The sequence below is a fragment of the Sesamum indicum genome, linkage group LG7, assembly GCF_026168435.1.
Source record: "Sesamum indicum cultivar Baizhima isolate 11 linkage group LG7, ASM2616843v1, whole genome shotgun sequence".
Taxonomy (NCBI): domain Eukaryota; kingdom Viridiplantae; phylum Streptophyta; class Magnoliopsida; order Lamiales; family Pedaliaceae; genus Sesamum; species Sesamum indicum.
The window spans coordinates 15,852,216-15,874,727 of NC_142663.1; the positions used below are offsets into that span (position 1 = coordinate 15,852,216).

At 35.1% G+C, this 22,512-nt stretch overlaps 4 protein-coding genes across 4 annotated transcripts; 3 read left to right on the plus strand and 1 right to left on the minus strand.

Annotated features, from left to right (window-relative positions):
- Positions 1-4,384: 4,384 nt before the first annotated feature.
- On the plus strand, positions 4,385-6,146 carry LOC105167158 (polygalacturonase). Its single transcript, XM_011086749.3, has 3 exons — positions 4,385-4,833; positions 5,116-5,405; positions 5,533-6,146. Exons 1-3 carry the CDS (start codon positions 4,390-4,392, stop codon positions 5,978-5,980), a joined length of 1,182 nt encoding a protein of 393 aa, XP_011085051.2. The 5' UTR covers positions 4,385-4,389; the 3' UTR covers positions 5,981-6,146.
- A 2,240-nt stretch (positions 6,147-8,386) lies between these two features.
- LOC105167159 (polygalacturonase) lies at positions 8,387-11,161 on the plus strand. The gene is made up of 4 exons (XM_011086750.3): positions 8,387-8,841; positions 9,645-9,934; positions 10,012-10,240; positions 10,652-11,161. Exons 1-4 carry the CDS (start codon positions 8,401-8,403, stop codon positions 10,871-10,873), a joined length of 1,182 nt encoding a protein of 393 aa, XP_011085052.1. The 5' UTR covers positions 8,387-8,400; the 3' UTR covers positions 10,874-11,161.
- Positions 11,162-13,008: 1,847 nt separating this feature from the next.
- LOC105167213 (Pectin lyase-like superfamily protein) lies at positions 13,009-15,114 on the plus strand. The gene is made up of 4 exons (XM_011086836.3): positions 13,009-13,474; positions 13,795-14,084; positions 14,247-14,475; positions 14,602-15,114. Exons 1-4 carry the CDS (start codon positions 13,055-13,057, stop codon positions 14,821-14,823), a joined length of 1,161 nt encoding a protein of 386 aa, XP_011085138.1. The 5' UTR covers positions 13,009-13,054; the 3' UTR covers positions 14,824-15,114.
- Positions 15,115-15,307: 193 nt separating this feature from the next.
- LOC105167160 (type I inositol polyphosphate 5-phosphatase 12) lies at positions 15,308-22,254 on the minus strand. The gene is made up of 12 exons (XM_011086752.3): positions 21,544-22,254; positions 20,708-21,068; positions 20,352-20,604; positions 18,430-19,234; positions 17,859-17,983; positions 17,526-17,610; positions 17,186-17,351; positions 17,071-17,108; positions 16,715-16,979; positions 16,520-16,643; positions 15,983-16,343; positions 15,308-15,909 (listed from the first exon to the last, which is right to left on the minus strand). The coding sequence occupies exons 1-12, from the start codon at positions 22,036-22,038 to the stop codon at positions 15,601-15,603; spliced, it is 3,387 nt and encodes a 1,128-aa protein (XP_011085054.1). The 5' UTR covers positions 22,039-22,254; the 3' UTR covers positions 15,308-15,600.
- Positions 22,255-22,512: the final 258 nt, after the last annotated feature.

Below are 22,512 nucleotides of genomic sequence, written 5' to 3' on the forward strand. Positions count from 1 at the left end.
TCCTTACTAGGCTTATAATTAAATTCATAATAATAGAACACGACTTATATATTATTTTTAAAATGGGGATGCTAACTATTTATTGCCAATAAATTTAGTTATGATGACTTAATTTTAACATCAAAAAGTTCTCATCTAAACAATTTTTTAATTTTGATCTCAAAACTTGAATATATTGATTTTACTATTAAAACTTGAGATACTTTAAATTCTTATAAAAACTTTAATTTTTTTGTATTTATATTTTGGTACTTTTTTATCATTTTAATATATTAATTTTTAGGGTAAATTACATCAACACACTCCATAAAATTTGACATAATTATAAATACGTCCCTATTAGATAAAAAGATACATTTACCCCTCTTGAAGTTTGTTCAATTTTATATTTAACTCCACCGTTAGCGTTTCGATAAATTTATCACATGTTATTCCCAAAATATCCTTTAATAAAGAGTTTGACTAATTTTTTGAACGAAAACATTAACTTGGTGTGTAGATATGTACATGCATTAATGTACAAATTAAGAGATGGGACTGCGTTGTGTTGGAGCTATATGCAAACCTGACCCAATTAATCAAATAAAGCAAGCCCATAACAAATATTTGAATTACATTCCTACACAGGCTCCATCTCTTATGAAATATAAATTTTGAATTTCAGTTTAGTTGGAAGATGGTGATGAATTCTTTATCCATTCCATGTGACACTACTCTGTCAGGTTTTAATTATTGGACGTATACATAATTAATTCGTCTTAATGCATGTGACCACTCGCTAATTAATTGATGGATATTTGGGTAGACGTCTACCATTCATTAACAGATAAAAGAGTTGAGATTTGATTTGTCCATTATGTCACCAACCCAACATTGGTTTCTTGGGGATGATGATAATTTAATATTCAACTCATTTATTTATAATAAGTCTTCTCCATTATGGAAAGAATATGTTAATTATAAATTAAATTGACCCTCTCTTCTAATATAAACAAGTTTTAATAATTTATCATGTATATGTTAAATCGAGAGTTGACATGTGAAACTACATATGGTACACTTTACGTACGTTATAGGATCATGGAATGTTTATGGCAGCTAGCAAGCAATTATGAAAAGGTGCAAATTAAATAAATATTGGGATTGGGAATTAATAAGTTAATTAAATTAATTAGAATAAGGGTGCAGGATACTTTCTGTTGGACAGTACGTAATTTGTTCATATAAGTTTCCTCATATATACATATTAGACATCTAAGTCAAAAATAGGTTAGTTACTATCTTCAAACAAAATCTGATCTTGAGTTGAAAATTCTTTCCCGATTGGTAAATCGGGCACCCCAAATTTTGGGAAAGAAAAAAAAAATAAAAAATTAGTTTATGAATCTATTTTTATAACGATCTTGTTTGCTGTGTATCCAAGTCAATCTCTTATTGATTCGAGTCGAGGTAAGTGGTGACCTACTAGCTAAGTTAGATGTATAATATTTGAGATGAAGCCTATTTCTTATTATCTAATTAATCTAGATGGTGGATTGGTTTGCAGCACAGATTATTAGGCTTGTTGGGGTAATTCCCAGTTAAAACTTTTTGAATTTTAAGTTAATTTGCATGAATAATATCAGAGTCGCAAAACTAAACTTCACAATCATAAATACATACAGGTCTTATGAAATCCTCTAATATAGGAGTCAATATGTCAGAAGATGTAAACATGTCCACTGGTCAATGATTATATGATTTCAAGATCTATCGGTTGCTATAATGGGTAGTCGGTTTATGTGGCCTGATCCGGACAAAAAAATGCAGACCCTTGTCTGATTTTGCAATTTATGGCGTTCTGAAGGTCTTTATAGAGGCTTATAACTAGTTAACACCCATCACCTACTGTTCTGGGTTATTACCATCTGGACATCTCACGGCTTCCATGAAAAAGCAAAATTTCTTTTGTCCATATTCATTTGTCTCTCTTATTATAAATAATTACCAGAAATTAATACTGAAGAATAGTGTTAGGAGGATATATTTAGGGTCTAATGTTTAATTAGCTGCAAGTTATGATCACATATAGCACTGATGAATACTGCAGAATGTTGGCATGTTTGAGGGATTCATTGTTTCTGGCAGTAATTCTTTTTGGGGCGAGAGGATTGCATCATTGCATGTGATTCATTTTGACCTTCGCACAGATATGACTTTTATTAGTTTGGCATTAATACCTAATTTACACATATTCACCTAACGATGTAGTGCAATTCTTTAGAATGAATCTTTGCTATATTATGATTGTTTAATGAAAAAATCTCATTTTTTCTCGTCTGTTCAATTTTGATCCCAATCACTATAAAAATCTCAATTTAAGGATATTGAAAAAAAGAAAAATTACACGCACTTGCAATATTATCACAATAATATATAGAACCTTCTTCTTGTATTCAAGTTCGTCCACAATGTTCTCATACATGAGTTTTTACCACAATAACACATGAGAGTTGATTTTGTAGAATTTGAATCACTTGTTAACGCTATATTTTGACTCTGAAGCCCACTTCTCTCGTCTTTGTGGAAGGAACTCTAATTTCTGATATTTTTATGAAGGCAGTATTTTAGTTTTCCCCAAAGACGCAGCATGATAGACACACTAGAAGAATTATGAGATTTAGTCATAGTTAATAATAAATAATCGTAACAAATAATTATTAACCACTGCCACGGAATGATTTTGGGTTGTGGATTTTGTTAGGGTGGCTAAAACAAATGGCTTAATCATGGGAAATAAATTTTTCATGATGAAAAAGCTAGTTTTTTATTTCGGTTTTATTTTACCGTAGTTAATATTAGTCATTTGCCACAGTTTTTAGCCGGAGAAATAACATTTTTAGTCCTATAAGTTAGGTCCATATCACTTTTGGTCTCATTCATTACGGAATTAGCACTTTAGTCCCATAACTTATAAAAATTAACACTTTTGGTCCTCGTGCATTTTTTCATCTATAATTTAGCAGTATAGGTCACGTGCGTAAAATTTTGTCATAAAGTATTTTTGGTTGGAGGAAAATTGGCCCATCTACAATTTAACAATGTACGTAGGTCATATAGTAGGCACGTGTGCTGCACCGTTAAATTATAGATAAAAAAATGGATGAGGACCAAAAGTGCTAATTTTTTGTAAGTTACGAAACTAAAAGTGCTAATTCTGTAATAAATGGAACCAAAAATAAAATGAGTCTAATGTATAGGACCAAAAATACTATTTCTTTTTTTTTTTTAGCCATAACCACAGACAATAGTAATTTTTTTCCAATGACATACGCCTCTTCAACAATCACTTAATGGATTCCTTCGATAATTTAACAGTGGAGCTAAAAATGGGGCAAATTATAAGATAAGTCCTTCAATTGAGATTTTTATATAGATGGAGATCAAAATTGAATAGGGCCTAACACATTGGAAAAAAAAAATGAAAATTTTCTCTATTTATATAATTATTAGTCTTTAAGTCTTTGCATATCAAGAATTTATGCTTACTACTCTAATTAATGTCCTCATGATCAATTATGAGCCCATGTGCCAGCAATCATTCTCAATTAATTACTTAAAGTTTAAATATATATACTTAATTACATGCATGTTTTATCGATAATTCATTTCAATTCTTTTTTATTAATGTTCCACTGGTTTTTTTTCTATTATAATATCTTTGTCACAATTAATCCTTAAAATTTCATGTGGTATATGTACAAACATTTTACTTAGGTACATCAAATGTGAGTAGGGCCGGCGCCATGTTCATTGTCCCAGACATGCTCAATTTTACTTATTTATTTTCTTGTTTTCTGGAAAATATAGTCAACTGATCTTCTTTACACTCTATTCTCCATCCAACAAATACATATATATATATATATATATACTTTAATTTGGTTTTCTGAATCTTCCAAATTGCACCATAACACGACTGTTAGTTTCATATGGGTAGTTTGGCCAACATAGAAAATCAATTGGCTCTTGGATCTGGAATTTTCTTTTAGAAATGAATATTATCTATTTATATGACTATTATATCAAGTTATAATTAAATGAATACTTTGAAACAATAGCCTCCAGGTACAATCAAATTATACAAATAACAATGATATAATAAATTATAATATTCATGATTAATTTGTTAAAGAGCTGAGGTAGCTCATCCCAAAATAGTTTTTGTTAGTTGTATATATCATGTAACATTAAAGCTGACCAACATAAATAATGTGAATGATTAATTACTTAACAAACCTAATAATTGGCTTTTTTCCAAATTAGGCTGCCATGCACTATTCTGATTAATAAACCCCTATAAATGCAGACAGCAACAAAAACACACACTCACACACGCACTAACTAAAAATGGTTAGCAGAAAAATGATACTAATTCTTATCTTCACCTTCTTCTACATCATCACCTCATCATTTGCATCCAATCCCAGCTACAATGTGAAGAGTTTCGGAGCAAATTCCGACGCAAACTCCGACTCCACAAAGGCTTTTCTCAGTGCATGGTCCGCAGCCTGCGCCACCACGCAACCGGCAGCGATCTACATTCCACCGGGTCGTTATTTGTTACGCAACGCACTCTTCAATGGCAAAACGTGCAAAAATAAGGCCATTACTATTCGCATTGATGGCACTTTGGTGGCTCCCTCTGATTACAATGCTATTGGGAACAGTGGTACCTGGTTGAAGTTCCAAAAGGTCGCCGGACTTTCCATCTCCGGGGGAACCCTAGACGGGCAAGGAACGAAATTGTGGGCTTGCAAGAACTCCAGCAAGAGTTGCCCCAAAGGAGCTGCGGTAAGTTGACGACGACGCCAAGTTTGCACGAATTTTGTTACAACTTAATTAATTACTTAATTAATTTTAGGTACTAATTAGGATCAGCCAACAACAAAAACACACACACACACACATATATATATATATATATATACATATAACCTCAGGAAATTGAGATAAAGTAAAGAGCATGAGCATATGTACATATGTACTTTCTATATATATAATTAAGTATATAAAATTAAACCTTTCTCTTTCAAATTTTCATGGTTGCTTTGTTTTTTCTTTTGGGGGTTGCAGTCCCTGGCATTCTACAGTTCAAACAACATATCCATCGACTCATTGTCCTCCTTAAACAGCCAAATGTTTCACATTCTCATCTACAATTGCCACAATGCCAATCTCAATAACGTCAAAATCTCTGCCCCTGTCAATAGCCCTAACACCGACGGAATCCATCTGCAACAGTCGTCAGGAGTCACTATTACCAACTCTCGTGTTGGCACTGGCGACGATTGTGTCTCCATAGGCCCCGGGACCTCCAACTTGTGGATCGAAAACCTCTCTTGTGGCCCTGGTCACGGGATAAGGTATATATGGACGACAAATGAAAAGATTCGTTAGTTTGTTGACGAAAAATCCATTGGCATTAACATAAAAAATGAATGAAATTAAGTTCAAATTAGCATAAGTTGATGAATTTATGGGTTTTTGCAGTATAGGTAGTCTAGGTTGGGAGTTGCAAGAGGCAGGAGTTGAGAACGTGACCGTTAAAACGGCAACTTTCACCGGAACAGAAAACGGTGTGAGAGTGAAGACCTGGGCAAGACCAAGCAACGGATTTGTTAAACATGTCCTCTTCCAACATATTGTCATCGTTAATGCCCAAAACCCTATTATCATAGACCAACAATACTGCCCCCACCACAATTACTGTCCTACACAGGGCTCAGGCGTGAAAATTAGCGATATAACATACCAAGATGTACGCGGAACATCTGCAACGGAGGTAGCGGTGAAATTTGACTGTAGCAAATCAAATCCATGCACTGGAATTACACTTGATAAAGTGAATCTCACCTGCAGAGATAAGCCAGCTATTGCATCCTGTGCCTATGCGGGGGGAACGGCTTCTGGTGATGTTGAGCCCAATAGTTGCTTCTAGGCAAAAAAATTCATCACCAAAAATGTATGTATATGTATATCAAGTGAAAAATGGCAACAATTAAGGCTCCGAAGTAGCTACAAATGTTACACCCTACCTATACCTACCATATGTAGGAAGAGGTAGACGTTAATTTGGATGAAATACTAACTAAGTAATTGATGGAGTCGGGATGCAATTTTTTTTAAAAATTATTTCTTACTTGAACCCGATTTACAAAGTTGATATAAGAAACTGATGATGTAGTATGCGTATATCCTTTTAATTTTTATTGGATAATTATAATTGCAATCCTCTGATATAATATTAAAGTAGTGAGTGATTCACATGAAACTCCCTGTTTTTTCTGATCAACTCTATTTTTGACTTGCAAGAAACCACATGTAAAATCAATACTCATTCGCTTCTAACATGCGTTTTTTGCCATTCGCACGTTAGGACCACAACTGCGCACTTGAACAAAATTCCAGTTTCCGGGCTTTTAATTATGTTTGTAATACACGAATTACCACTTTTCATAAATACTTTATTATATTCAATTTTTAAATTATTTTAATTCTTAATAATATAGTTAGTAGTTGATTCTATAGTCCCTAAATTAATATAAGGACAAACTTTTGAACAAAAAAAAAAAAACTTAAAATAAAATAGAGAAAAAAAAAAAGAAATTGAAGGTATTTTTGGTCCTCTAACTATACCCCATTCCCATTTTAATCTTTTATCATTCTATGATTTGAAAAAAATCTTTTATAACTTTTTAATTTCCTCAATTTCAAGACACCACTCACCGAATTTTGTTAAAGTTACCGAAAAATGCCACCTGAAACTAAAGTTGGTAATGAATTTTTAAATTGCGAAATTCAGAATAAAATAGAGATACTGTATAATTAGGGATCCAAGTAAAATTAGAACATGAATTTGACCATTTTACCTCCCAAAATGTTGTTACACCTGTCTCATGCACGTAATACATACAATGTTTTAAGAGACTAAATTCAAACTAAAAATTAATTTGAGGATTATGAGATTTACCGTTGGTGTGATCATCTAATTGGTATGATGATGATGGGATAATTAGGGATTGAGGATGCATGTTTTTACATATTAGATTATATAACTTATGATTCAAATTAAATATATGGTGATATATATGATTAAAAAAAAAGCAATTAAGGCATTGATTAGGTTTGAAAGTGAGTATAAGATAACAGAATTGAGGAGGAGCTGACACAGAGTTTATGGGATGAGCAAAAACAAAAAAGAGTTGGGTTTGTAAGAAAAAGTATTATAAGGTTGAGAAGTAAGGAAGCAATTTTGAAAAGAGGAGAGAGTTTGCTGTTAACCTTTATTGTCCTCTACTTCTTTCTTCCCTCATTTAATAACTAACCCCTACCTCAATACCACCTACCTTATGCAAATGCATCATAATTCCTAAAATAGTAAAACCATCACAGATACACGCTAATTCAATAAATAAGATTTTTTTATATATATATATATATAATGATTTCAAATTTTTTTTATATTAATGATTAAAATATCCATATGCATATATGGGTAATTAACTAATTAAATCTCTCCTTATCCTAATGGAAGAGATGGATATATAATGAGTGGTGGGAGCAGCCTCTACAAATCATAGTCAAGAGCCAAACTGTTAATTAAGTGATGAATGGCTTATAATAATACACGCAATAACCATTAATTACAACAACATAGATATCATCCCTCCTAACTAATTTCCTCAACAAAAATGACAAAATCCTATGCTAATTCAAATACATCTAAAACACCAATCATATCTTAATTTAGTGATTAAAATTACAACTCAGCTTTCATGAATAAGTTCAAAATCATGATTTTAAGTATCATCGGATGTGTAGATATATATATTTTTTTATTTTATGTGAGTGTTTGAGTTTTGTTATTGTTTTTAGTCATATTAACATATTAATTGAAACAAGTTATTATAATTTATTATTATTTTTAGTCATATTGATGTATTGATTGAAACGATTTATAATTATAATTTATATTAAAACAAGTTGATGTATTACTTAAAAAGAAAAAAAAAACATCCAAAACGTACGCTGTAATATATATATATATATATATATATATATGCAAGCATCATCCACGCAGAAAACCTCAAATATAAGTTATACATAAATTGAAATTAATTATGGCATAAGAAAGGTCTGTTTTCTGTTAAATGCATGACCTACGTACAAAGGTTCATGCTTCCTAATTTCGGCTACCTGATTGCTTAATTTGCTGACCAAGATCAATTGCTTCCCCTTTCTCATTGCTTGCTTCTTACACCCCCCCCCCCCACCCCACCCCAATAACCTTTGAAATCCAACTATAAATACCCATGCACCTTAACTTCCTCAACTCCCCACTTCACAAACAATCTCAAAATGCATATGCCTATCCATCCTAATTTTATGGCACTACTTTTCTTCTTTTTCTTCTGCCAATCATTGGCCTTCGCCACCACTTACAATATTTTGGACTTTGGAGCAAAGCCTCATGCTAATTCCGACTCCACCAATTCCTTGTCCAAAGCATGGTCCTTAGCTTGTGCATCCACAAAACCTTCCACTGTCTACATACCACAAGGTCGATTCCTGCTCAAAAACCTTCATTTCAAGGGCCCATGCAGGAACAAGGCCATTACCTTCCGCATTGATGGCACCCTCGTCGCCCCCTCTGACTACAACGCCATCGGGAACGTCGGTAATTGGCTACTATTCGAGGGCGCAGACGGCGTTACTATACGTGGCGGTACCCTCGACGGCCAGGGTGCTCCCCTGTGGGCTTGCAAGAAATCTGGCAGAAACTGCCCTACTGGCGCGACAGTAAGTTTTGTCATTGAGACATGTTAGGGTGTAATTACCTTTCTTTCGAAAACTTTTATGTTTGTTTTTTTTTCTCAATTTTTAGTTATGTTATGGTGCAATTAATGGAGCTTGGATTAAGAGTTTTGGGGGGGGGGGGTAGATTATGCATGGTTTAGTTCCTGATTGGGTGTCAAGAGATGTATCACTTTAGGAAAACTGCCATAGATAAGATAACTAAATTTGAGGTTAGTGAGGAAGTGGTGGAGGTTCACAGTTATTTGAGAAGATAATCCCATTTTGAGCACATTAATGCTGAGATATAGCTAGCTGCTTATTCAAAATTAAAATTATAATTAATTCTACTTACTTATTGGTTTATTAATTGTATATATTAAGCCTGCTGCATGGAAAATGGTTCCTATTTCCCAAATACATTGCTGAATTTGAGGTCAATGGTTTATTCTTGAAGAAACAATAAATTATATATATATAAGGTTCTTCTAGCTAATTAAGAATTTGTAAAGAAAAAATTGTCTATCGTGTTTTCATAATTAATGAATAAATTAGGCATACCCTTACATGAAAACCTACAATTTTGAAAAGCATAGTCTACCAAGAAAACAAATTACAAGTGTGTATGGTAAGAGTTATGAATATGTTTAAGAAATTTTCATTAAATGGAGTTTTCACTACTCAATGTATATTTATATATTTGAAGCTAGAACTAATTGATTAATGTTTTTACTTAATAATTTTTATGTAAAGCAACCGGAATGTTAATCTTTATAATGTATATGTTTGTTATTTGTGTATATATGCAGACATTGGGGTTTTCTAATTCCAAAAATGTGGCGGTAAGTGGATTGAGGTCCCTAAATAGCCAAATGTTCCACATAGTGATCAACGGTTGCGAAAATGTGAAGTTGCAAGGAGTGAAGGTATTGGCCTCTGGAAATAGTCCAAATACTGATGGAATTCATGTCCAGTTATCGACAGGGATCACTATTTTGAACTCTAAAATTAGCACTGGTGACGATTGCATCTCAATAGGGCCGGGCGCCACCAACTTGTGGATTGAAAATGTTGGCTGTGGCCCCGGCCATGGCATTAGGTAATATTGTTGTCACATATGAAATAATTAATTTTTTTGTTTTGGGGGGGAAATTACTAATGTGGACATGGATGCAGTATTGGAAGTCTAGGGAAGGATTATGAAGAGGCAGGGGTACGAAATGTGACTGTGAAAACTACAACATTCAAGAATACGCAAAATGGTTTGAGGATAAAGACATGGGCAAGACCAAGCAAAGGGTTTGTGAAGGGTGTTTTCTTCCAGCATGCTGTTATGACCAATGTACAAAATCCCATTGTTATTGACCAGAATTACTGCCCAGACCACAAAAACTGTCCTGGACAGGTACAATATATATATATATATATATATATATATTTCCTTCTTTTTTTTTTCTCTATTATTATTATTATTATTTATTATAGGTGATTTGGAAGAGACGAGGTATAACACAGGTAGACGCCCGAATATTCACGTGATTCAGGGAGATATAAGCTGTTTATCTCATGGGATCAATGAATTGGGATTTACATAATATAATTTAGGAATTCTGAGAGTAAAACGTGTAAAACAAGTATTAACTATTCAGTTAGACATTGAACACGAAACAACCTTAAAGAAGAAACCAACCTCCTAAGGAAGTTATGTACTGCTCACCATTCTTACCACCTTAGGCAAACAAATCTTTGAACTAACAATTAATTTTCTAAAAATAATAATTATTTTTTAACTTATGAAATGTCTTTTCTCTGACAGGTATCGGGTGTGAAAATCAGTGATGTTACTTATCAAGACATTCAAGGAACGTCAGCAACGCAAGTAGCTGTGAAATTCGACTGTAGCAAGAGGAGTCCATGCCAAGGCATTAGGTTAGAAGATGTAAAGCTGAGCTACAAAAATCGAGCGGCTGAAGCATCATGCTCAAATGCAGCTGGGACGACGGCCGGTATCATCGAACCATCGAGCTGCTTGTACTGATGAGGAAGGAAGGACACATGCATGAGTGCAGTATTCAGTATTAATTAACTAGGTTTTGCTTGAGCCTGTGGCTGTGCCATCATCGTGTTAGCCTGGCCTTGCACATAATTAATTAATACTATATACGTACCTACAAATCGTTTTAGCTTGAGATCATTAATTTAATTAAGTATCAAGGGCTAAAGTTGTATGAAAATGAAATGTAAAGGACTATTAATGATCTCTGCTCCCCAATTATAAATATTTAATTGGTTAAATTGAGATCCCATGATTATAGGTTTTATTCCATCAACATGTGGGATGTTTATTCTACTTTAACAATAGGTGTTGTTCTATTTTATTAATAGTTGATAATTGGTGTGTGAAACCCATGATCTTAGAGGTCATGGTTTCGAATTCAACTTATGTGTGGGAGTCTATTGAATAGTAGGTGTTATTTTTACTGTAATACTAGGTGTTGATTAGATTTTATTTTTTTGATATTATTGATTAGAGCATGATACCTAACAGGAATGGTTGTAAATAATTTATTTTAATTAATAATAGTTAAAAATTGATAAAATCTGTAATTTTGGGGCATATGAGGTTTTAATTATTGAAATTAACCCTAATGAATAAAACAAGATTTTGTTGATGACAAATAGATGTGGGTGAGGCTAAAAGCTTTTATATGAAGTAGAAACATGCCTAACCTATAATTATGCAGAGGCCTAAACCAAAAATTCTTAGATATTCTAAATAAAAAAAATAAAATCAGGTTAGAGATAGAGATGTGTCTATTAAGATAAATGAGAGTAGTAATTTTCAGAATTTAGGGTTTAGACCCAAGGAAAATTCGTACCTCAACAAATCAATTAAGCTTGATCACACAAAATCATGATTAGAACTATATTTGAATATTTGTTCTAGTCATATATATCACAAAATTATGTACTTAATTAAGTTGCTTTAATTACCTAATTAAATCCTTTTATAGGTAAGCAGCTAATTATCCTCATAATAATTTGAAAAAGTGGGTAGCTGCAGCCACAAAATCGGCTTATGTCCCGCCTAATAATCCTCCACATATCACATGGCTTAATTGCTTAACCTAATAATTAAGTAACGTTTGACTCTATCCTCATCATTCACAAAACAAAAACCGCATTGATTAACAACGCCGTACGTACTTATATGCACAAAGTCGCTATCCCTTTATCATTAATGTTCATGCATCCCCCCCCTTTTTTTTGATAAAAAATTATATCTGTTCAGTTAATACATTATAAATAAATTATAATAATTCATATAAAGTAAGATAGAATTTCTTATTTATTATGCCATACATTACATAAACCTATTCAACGGAATATAATTTTTTGGTCAACTGCATATTCCCTCCATTTAATTAATTTTAACATGACTTTTTTCTGAATTAAATAAGCCAATGTTTGATTTATTTTTTTTTAAAAAAAAAACTATAGTTATATTAGAAGATATTAATTGTTTTAACCTAAAAGTAAGTGTTCAGTATTTAGAACTTAAGTTAAGAAATACGTATGCATAACAAATTGTGGGAGCAGAATCTAAGATATTAAAGTCAACTTAAACATTCTCGGCACCCCAAATATAATTAACAGCATGTGCAGGCTACGACAAACTGATGGTTCTTAAATCACTAATTTAAATTAGCTGCTCATATAAATGATAATTAGACAAAATATTGAATACTATTATTTATGCTCATCTCTACTATTTCCAGAGGATTTTATTGTATAATTATATATTTTGGATCATGTAAGAGTGATGACTGCAAATTTTGATGAAAATTGAAGTATTTGGATCCATAATGGAGCAAGAAGATGGAAATAGAATAAATTTGAACACTGAATCATGAATAAATTAAAATTCTTCATCTATTGGAATATATCCTCTCATCACATGATTGTTAAATTGCAATAGCTTATCACATGAGCCGTACATATCATAACATGAAATTGAAGTAAGCCATCACGTTATGATGAGAAATAAATACATACTTGCCATTATTAATTAATGCCAACTCACTCTCTACGTACAACATAAATTCAACTGAAATATGACAGTTGAAAAGCTCAAATCCCCATATAAATACTACCCCAACCGTCTCTCTTTTCACCATAATTCCTACCTTCTTCTACTTGGGTAAAAACCAAAACAAACATGATTTCTCTAGTCTCCATAATTTTGCTCCTTCATTTCTTGTTTGGGAATGCTGCCTTAACATTCAATGTGATCAAATTTGGTGCTAAAGCAGATGGGAAAACTGATGCAACTCAGCCTTTCCTTAGGGCTTGGGCCTCCGCCTGCAACTCCATGGTAACGTCCACAATTTATGTGCCCAAAGGAAGTTTCTTGATTAGGTTTGCAGAGTTCAGAGGTCCATGCAAAAGCGCGATCAAGCTCCGAATTGACGGCACTCTTATAGCTCCAAAGGACTATCGTGCCCTTGGAAACTCCGGCAACTGGATTTTGTTCATTCAAGTGAACCGGATTTCAGTCATCGGAGGAGCTCTCGATGCTATGGGGGATGGAGTTTGGAAATGCAAGAAGGCCGGCCAAAATTGCCCGGTCGGAGCACGGGTAAGTTTGTCATTTCACACTCATCCCTACTTTTTCATGATCAGGTCAATAGCTAGGTCTAGCTAATTAATTAGTAAAGAAATTAACTTCATAAGTTGATTAATAATTTAACTTTTCCAACTTGACATGTCACATGTGCATTGAAGAATTAATCCAGAATTTGGTAACTTAACTACCCTAATTGTATAAGCTCGCTCATCATTAATTAATGGCCTTTCGTTCTTAATGATATGCGTGTTTATAATCATTTGATTCTAGAAACAAGCATTTAGATTTTTCAAATATTTACACCTTATTTTTAGTTATGTTGCAAATTGCAGTCTCTAACGTTCAATTGGGTGAAGGATGCGCAAATTAGTGGGTTAACATCGATGAATAGCCAACTAATGCATCTGGTGATCAATAGCTGCAAGAATGTGAAGGTGAGTAATGTGAAGATTATAGCTCCACACGACAGCCCTAACACAGATGGAATACATGTACAATCCTCTACTGGTGTTACTATCAAAAACAGTGTCATAAAAACTGGAGATGACTGCATATCAATCGGGCCAGGGACCAGGAATTTGTGGATGGAGAAAATACAATGTGGTCCTGGACATGGAGTCAGGTAATTATATATTTTCCTTTAATTATACATGGGGAAATTCATCGACTCAAACTAATACTAATTACATTTGTTATGTGATAAATACGTACACAGTTCTAATTTATTTATTTATGGCATATAAGTTATAAGCACTTTATTTTTATTGTACATTTTGACATGCAGCATAGGGAGCTTGGGAAGAGATTTTAACGAAGATGGTGTGGAAAATGTGACATTGATAAATTCGGTTTTCAGCGGGTCAGATAACGGGTTACGGATAAAAACATGGGGCAGGGCCAGCAAAGGGTTTGTGAGAAATATCAAGTATCAAAACATAGTTATGAGGAACGTTGAGAACCCAATTATCATAGACCAAAATTACTGCCCCAACAACCGAGGTTGTCCTGGCCAGGTACGTATGTATATTTATTTACATCATAATGATGATTCATGTTTGTACTCATCACTCTCGTACCAAAAATACAAAATCTAAATGTGTATTTATTTCCTTTTGTTGGTGTTTTTTCAATTTTGACAGAGTTCTGGAATCAAGATTAGTGAAGTGAGTTACCAAAATATTCAAGGAACATCAGCAACACAAGTTGCCATGGTTTTTGATTGTAGCTCTACTAACCCATGCCGCGGGATCAAACTCACCGACATTAAACTCACTTATCTGAAAACAAACAAGGCTCAATCCTTCTGCAAAAACGTCGGCGGGACCTCCGGCGGTGTCATCCTGCCCGATAATTGCTTGTAAACTAATAGTTACATCCGACGGAAGAATAATAATAATAACCAAAAAAGAAAAACATGGAATGAAGAAAGTTATGGCCGGCCTCGCTATTTTAAGTACGATTAGGGGGCATAATTAAGATGCAATTTACTCAAAAGTAGAAGTAGTTTCTGGCTTCTCATTGAGTTTGATGATCAACTCCTACATTGATATATAGACACATTCTCTGATGTAACCACATCGATAATGTTTATTACATTCAATAGGGAGGAGTGAGTATATATCTTAAAATATATATATTTACAACTTTAATTTCTTCCTTATGTTAAAATTGGATGGGGTCGTACCTGTGGCATAGATAGTTGATGTTGGATCAATTACATGACACGTGTTTAGTTGGGAATGTTATAAGGCTGATCTTAAGCCACCACCACGCAAGCGCCATCAACTTTATTACGCGGTAACAAGGTACCACTAAAAATTCTGGCTGCATCGCTGATCTCACGCATCAATAATTATATATATATATATATATATGTAGCGATAAGTATAAATGATCTATAATAGTGTGATTCTACATCCTTGCTAATGAACAAAAACAATTTCCTGTTGCTTCACAAAATTTGCCTATCAATGACTATATCTATATATTCACCCTTCTCATAATAGCGAGACCATCTGATCTAGACAGTATAATGTGAAAACTACTTTAATTAGAGCAGGAATGATTATATAGTCCACATGTATTTAGGCAATGATCATATGTATTATAATCACTTAGACGTCTAAATTTCGTGTAAACTACCTCAAGGGTGAAGACCGATGGTGTGCGCTACCTTCACTCCGTTTGGAAGTGTTGCCACTTCTCGGCTCTGTACGAAGTGTATTTCCAGAGAAACAATGCCGCACAGTTACCCTGTGAGTTTTCATATCAGTAGAACAACTGCCTCTTATGGTCACCAACATGATCATTTCCTTGTCTCTGGTGTCCTCAGACCACCAGCTTTGTGGGATCCCCTCGACGAGTTCTTCCAACTTGTGGGACTCTTCATGATGTACTGATATATCCACAACTTGATCCGGTTTGATCATGCCGGCCGCAGGTGTGACCTGATCCACAGCTTGAAAGTTTTAAAATTTTTGTGCGAAAAAGCACACTGACGAATGGATTGCTTGAAATTACCTCAAGCCAACGAGGGAAACTAAGCGAGCCTCTTGGTTTGTAATCTGGAGCCGCTTCTTCCTCCTTGATGGTGCAGTGGCCTTCACATACAATATGGAAAAAGACCGTCTCTTCCCCACTTCGGTTGGTGATTTTCAAGTTGAACGTGTCTTGGTTCTGGAGCGATATCTGGTTTGTACTAACAGTTGTTTCCGGGACAAAGCGTAAAGCATCAAGATAGCCTTTGATTGCATCATTTGTGTGAAGTATTCTTCCGAACTCCTGTCTCCTTACCGACTTATCCACATATGCAATGTCCACATTGAGCTTGCATCGGACGGGTTTATGATCACTTTCAATCACATCCATGCGAGCTTCGTATCTTTAATCAAAAAACAAACATAGCTATTAAGAAACAGAAAGGGGGAATCTCTAATTAATATAAATCATGACTAGAGAATATACCAATATAAATTTTCAAAATCAATATATATATTTTTAATATGTCCGGGATGTCTATATATATAATAATTAGAAATTTACAAGTGAATGACTTACTGATATATGGAAGCAATTACGGGGCATTCTAAACTGCATTCTTTTGTTGGACCTGTCCTATTATCACGATACAAAATTCGGTCACACCAAGCGGGGATTCGTTTTTTCTCTCCCGAATCATAACCTGAAACAAAAAGGGATTTCATTCAAAATATGGTATTGCATTTTGAAAAAGGGACAACTCAAGGATATTACCTCCTAAACCCGGCTTTCCTTTTTCAAACTTGTAAGTAGGAGGAAACCTGATGAGCGCCTCCCGCATTCCTTGGAAAACTTTACCAGCTTTCATCTCTGCTCTCAGCTGATCTTTCTCTCGCAGCCAATCAAAGCTTCTTTGAGAAACTAAATCCCTCGCGTCATCATAAGATATGCCAAATAGACGATAATTAAAATCACCGCAAAAGATGAGAAGGTCGGCTTCACCAAGATCAGGCCTCCCCTCTTCAGGAACTTTTTCACCCTATTATATAATTATATGAAAAACTCTCACTTGAGCCGCTATTATTCAGGATGGGAAACTGAAAAATTAATTTGAATCACCGTATGCTTACATTTGCGCCGCGATTCATCTGATTAGACGAAGCACCAGCTGCTAACCAATAAAGAGCTAACATAAATATACAGAAAAGACAACGCAACAGTAGAACAACAGGTACCATTGCATACCAGCAGCATTGTAAAAGAGGTTGGACGACCGACTGAAAGTCATTGTCCGATATATATGATCAAAATCAGCATTTCGACGGTTAACTGCTTCTAAATGTGCAGCAAAATGACAATTCACAAAACATATTATTCGGTCATATACCCTCAACCTTAAACCAACACCTCCCTGCAAGTAAAATCGAGCCAACGCATTACGATCATACTTAAGATGCCAAGATCGGCTGATAGAATCAGGCCTAAAATTGAGAATATCAATGTCCATTTTCCAGTTTATTATATTCATAATTCCAACAAGTAGACTAAACTTTGCTTGGGAAGAACAAACTACCTAGTTAATTACCTTATTACCAATTGCACGACCTAAACCACAAGCCACTGCTGCAACATCCAAGTCCCCTGCATGTTTTCTAAGATCTTTCCTCACCCTGAAAAGAAGGACAACATCCAACTATAAGAATTAAACAAAATAATTAAGATGGAGGGCTATTGAATAATACTGCGGACGAAAGCTGCAAAAGAGCAACTTTTAGAGGCTTGTAATGATTTTATCATGTTTTAGCATCCGGAGAAGTAGATAAAATTGTGAATAATACAGTGGAAAAAGCTGCAAAAGAAGATCTTTTTTAGATGCTTGCGAGGTTTTCAGCTTGTTTTAGTGGCCGTAAAGCCATACCAAATTGCTATCAGCAACGCAGCCAGCTGCCTGGACCCTACTCGCTCAAAAGTACATCCTTCGTCCAAAGCCTTGCCAATGTGATCTTGCCACCATTGGCCAAGAGAACTTCCTTCTAGTCCTACCTAAAATAGGTTGTAGCTGTTAGAAAATACACAAGAAATATATACTTTAAGATCATTTGGATTTGAGAGAATAATCTGATGAAAGAATTTCAAAGGACTTGATATTACATCGATTTCAGATCCACCATCACTCAGAGAATAGAAAGATTTGAAATTTAGTAACTAGAAACTATCCAAACAAATTTAACACAGTTGTTATTACAGACTTGAAATCCATCAATTCAAATTAGCCATCGGGCTGAAAATAGTTTTTGTAAATTCATATTATTGAAATAGAATATCAAGCAGAAATTTAACAAATACAAAACAATATGTTGTATAAATTGTATTTTTATCCGAAAATATAAAGCATTTCTAGCGTGGTGTTCGAGTTCTACTTTACTACTGTAAATCAACCCTTTCCCGATAAAAAAATGGTGATAATAACAAGTCTATCATGGACTTACAGTCTCTTTTGCTGCTGACATTGCGAGGAAACCAGCACCCATTTCCACTTCTTGTAGCCCAACAACTACAATGTCAACATCTGATACGGCAGAACCTATCCATGACATGAGAGCAGTATGAGACGCTCTTCCCTGACCAACATTCCAAGTGCCAATCAAAATACTAACATTCTCCCGCCTCGTATACATTTGTTCTCTCTCAGTCAATTCCTTCCGTAATATGTCATCAATAGGTGCTGGAGAGGAGATGTTCCACCCACGTATACCACCATGAGTTGCTACACTGAAGACATAACCATTCCCAATGACTAACTTTATGACTGGCTCATTATGGGCAGTCCAACTGGCAATAATACTTCCCTCAAGGTCGAGTACTTGGATTTTGCCACTTGCATAGCCAACCCAGATTCTTGAACCATGAGTGCAAAAGCACTGAACACTACAAGGATGATGGTGGAAGTCTTGCAAACGGTTCCCGTTTCCATCCCATTGGATTAATAAGCCATTAGAGCATCCAGTCCATATTATACCATCAGTGGCAAGCACTATTGCTTCCGTCTTTTTAGTATCTTCAACAAAAGCTCCTGCCCCCTTCGCTGCTCGACGAACAGCATCTGCAGCACCCATTATAGCATTACGAGACCTTTGCAAAAACCCTTGGGACTTGTCCTTTTTAGACTTTGTTACAAACTTAACATTCATCTCATCTTCAACTACCTGGTCTTGAGATGATGGCATATCAACACGATTTTCAATTTGACCTTCGATGTTAAATACTTTTACAAGTTCTCTTGTGCGAGCGTTCCTGAATCCACCAACAATGATGATAAGGCGTCAAGGAAACATAAGGAATATCACTTCCTACTCTATTTATCTAAGTATTCACGTCATAATCGTTTATTCTTATTGTGCCAAGAATTCCTTAAGCACTCTTTTTATTCATAAATAAGAATTAGTTACAAGAAAATAAAGTTTTATTAGAAAAGAAAAAATTTAGCAGTCTTAAATTTAGGGTCAGGTTTTTTGGATCGGCTATCCAATTGGTCGTTAGCGTATTTTGTACCGGACACAAATCCAATAAATTCAATGACAAAAATGGGTTTTAGGGCCTAGGCTTAGTGTAGCTTTTTTGACAAAAAAACAAATATTTTTTCAAAACACTTCAAAGCCTTTTAGATAGGCCAAAATCGAAATCGAACACTATGAAAATATCCACAAAATCTACCCAAATAACGTGATCTGAATGCCACCCCTAGTCTTAATTCCTCTAAACTATTTAAATATACTTTTTTAATGAATAACATTTCCAGATAAAATAAATAAAAGAGCAAATATTCAATGTCAATTTGCTAGAAGAAATTTCAAATATTTTGAAAAAAGTTATAATTTACTAGAGCTTATATGAAAAGGCTCCATGGTTCAAGTTTAAATGACCATACAAATATGTAAACTAATAAACTAAAATTTAAAAAATACTAAAACATAGTAAAGAAGAAATATTATAAATTAAAAATCATCAAACTTATCAAATTTGAAGTGGTTTTGAGAAATACAGATGAATTTACTTTACTTTATATGAGATAATTCTTTGTATACTGTATTTGAAGTTTCAACTGAAAGAACAAGATTTTAATCGGAGAACTATTATCAATTTGGTCAAAGTGAATAATATGAAGGAAAACTAAAGAATATGATAATGAAACACAAATATGAAAGTTGAAATCAAAAAGCACCATCGAAAAAAGAAGTATATTATATATAAGAATGCAATGAAGTTAGAGATTTAAGAAAAGTGTAGATAATTTCAATAATTTAAAATTATTGTAAGTAACCTTTTTCTATTTTTTAGCATTAATTATTCATGGTAAGATTTAGTTTAGCAATAATTAATGTTTGCAAAGATTATGAGGATGAGAATTTACCAGAGGGAGAAGGACATGGATCCAGCAGCCCACACTTTGGCTCTAACATTGTCGGATAACAAACATTTCACATCTGAAGAGGAAATGTAGCATACTCCATTAACTGTAACTTGGCTTCTGAGGTCAATAGCTGATCTTTCCACTAACAAAGCAGCCATGTGTTTTTCCTCAGGTGATAGGGCTAGAGACTTTTCGATGGACTCCCATGGCCAGACCTTTATAACACCACCCTCTGAACCTGTCCATACATCACCTGCATCCCACCCATCAACTCATTCAAGTTCAACAGTAGAATAAAAATCATTCAGATGTTGCCAAGTTCAAAGGTTTTTGTGGCTGTGGGAAAAAGAATTTACCGTAGAAAGACATTGTCATGCAGAGAACTGGAGCTCGTTGTGCCTGCCAAGAAAAACCTTCTTTGAAAGCCGTGTCATCAGAGAAATTCTGCTCCATCTTCCAAGACCTGATTTTACCATCCTTATGCCCAGTCCAAACCAACTTGCTTCCTTGATCTACCATCATACAAAAAACTGGTGATGTGTTTGCCGATTCATAAAATGGAGAAGCATCCTCGTCTCCTCTCCGTGTCTTTTTCCCAGTCTCAAACCCACACCCTGGCTCATATGCATCTGCATATTTCCATACTCTTACCCCTGATTCTAGCCCCGCCCACAGTTGTGTGTCTGTACTGGCGATTGTCCTTGAGGACTTTCCAGCCTGCAACAAAGCAACAGCTTCTTAATTCTCATGCATTGCCTAAGCTGAGCATTAGTAAGCACAGTAAAGAAATACATAATGGCACAAGCAATGGTCCTTCCAGACGCGGTCTTGGATGGACACTTCCAAGAATTCCGTTTGCAGACAAAGACAGAATTTAGATTCTTGCAATCCCCAGCTTTGATTTCTTCAAGAAAATAATTGCACCTTTGCCAGAGCCCAGAGTTATCAACTTATTTCCCAGATAAGAGAAAACATTGCATCAAAGGCAAGTTCATACACAAACACAAAAAACTAGCCGCCTTTACGTTCAATATTGCCCACACAAAACCAATTTCATTTCATGACGTGAAAACAAATCAAACTTTCAATTGCGACAACACCACCGAAGCACAAAGAAAACAAACCCAACCATAGCGAACCGGGCCCTATGAGATTGTGAAATGAATTGGAAACAACTCCATTCGAATCCCACCTGAGTTTCTCTCAGAGGGTGCGGTCTGAGCTCAAGACAGGCTGGCCGGTGAGGGTGACAGGCCGCCCTATTGGGCACCCTAAAGACTCCCACCCCTCCACCGCTCCCCATAATCTCCGGCAGCGGTTGACTGGGCTGCTGCTGGCTTTCATCTAACGCGCTGCCGTCTCCTATCCCGATTCCCTCAATCCTCTGACTGAAATCATCGTAATCGACTTGGTCGTCGCCACCACCGTTACTTGTACCAGAACAACGAGAAAACTCACCGTCGTCGTCGGAAGAAATGATGCCTTCATAGTATCCATCCTTTTTCTTGCCGCGGAAGTTTCCCAAGATATTGGTGTCGTCAAGGCTATGGTTGCGGAAGGGGTTGGAGTGGCGCTTGTGGTGGCTTGTTCTCAGCTGTTGGCTGTAGGAGTGGGCTTTCCGGTGAGGCGGCGAGTGGGCCATCCCCGCCAGGGCTGTTTTGTCGGATTCTTTCAAACGTTCGTCCATTTCCGGATAATGGGGTTTTCAGTTTCCTTTGGAAAGTTGTTTCTTGAAGTTACAGACGGAAGGAGAGAGGAGGAGAAGAGATGGTCATTGTAGGTGAAGAAGGCAATAAACTAAGTGAACGTGGGGGGGGGAAGAAAGAAAAAGTCGAAATGGGGATATGAGAGAGAAAGAAATAGAAGAGAGTGAGAGTGGTTTGGTGTGGTGTGGTGTGGTGTGGTGGGGGTGACATCCAACATCACATTTTCCATTGTTGAGGAAGACCGAAGAAAGAGGCGAAAGATGATGGGAATGTTCGGACATGCAGGAGGAGTCTGTTACTCTCTCATTTTCCAACGTTGCGGTGTCCGTGTCACTCACTCTCACTGTGTGCGTGAGTCTTCGTCTTTTTATTTTCCTTGTTTGAGTTAATTACATTTATGATAAGTTACATTTTATTATTTGAATTATATTTTAATATTTAATTTTATTTTTGTA

Coding starts and splice junctions, on each gene's coding strand:
- LOC105167213 (XM_011086836.3), top strand. CDS start 13,055: ATGATTTCTCTAGTCTCCATAATTTTGCTCCTTCATTTCTTGTTTGGG. Junction 14,085..14,246: donor GGTCCTGGACATGGAGTCAG/GTAATTATATAT, acceptor TTTGACATGCAG/CATAGGGAGCTTGGGAAGAG. Junction 14,476..14,601: donor ACCGAGGTTGTCCTGGCCAG/GTACGTATGTAT, acceptor CAATTTTGACAG/AGTTCTGGAATCAAGATTAG.
- LOC105167159 (XM_011086750.3), top strand. CDS start 8,401: ATGCATATGCCTATCCATCCTAATTTTATGGCACTACTTTTCTTCTTT. Junction 9,935..10,011: donor GGCCCCGGCCATGGCATTAG/GTAATATTGTTG, acceptor ACATGGATGCAG/TATTGGAAGTCTAGGGAAGG. Junction 10,241..10,651: donor ACAAAAACTGTCCTGGACAG/GTACAATATATA, acceptor TTTCTCTGACAG/GTATCGGGTGTGAAAATCAG.
- LOC105167160 (XM_011086752.3), bottom strand. CDS start 22,038: ATGGACGAACGTTTGAAAGAATCCGACAAAACAGCCCTGGCGGGGATG. Junction 20,605..20,707: donor CATGACAATGTCTTTCTACG/GTAAATTCTTTT, acceptor GGTGGGATGCAG/GTGATGTATGGACAGGTTCA. Junction 17,352..17,525: donor GTCGTGCAATTGGTAATAAG/GTAATTAACTAG, acceptor TTTTACTTGCAG/GGAGGTGTTGGTTTAAGGTT.
- LOC105167158 (XM_011086749.3), top strand. CDS start 4,390: ATGGTTAGCAGAAAAATGATACTAATTCTTATCTTCACCTTCTTCTAC. Junction 4,834..5,115: donor GTTGCCCCAAAGGAGCTGCG/GTAAGTTGACGA, acceptor TGGGGGTTGCAG/TCCCTGGCATTCTACAGTTC. Junction 5,406..5,532: donor GGCCCTGGTCACGGGATAAG/GTATATATGGAC, acceptor GGGTTTTTGCAG/TATAGGTAGTCTAGGTTGGG.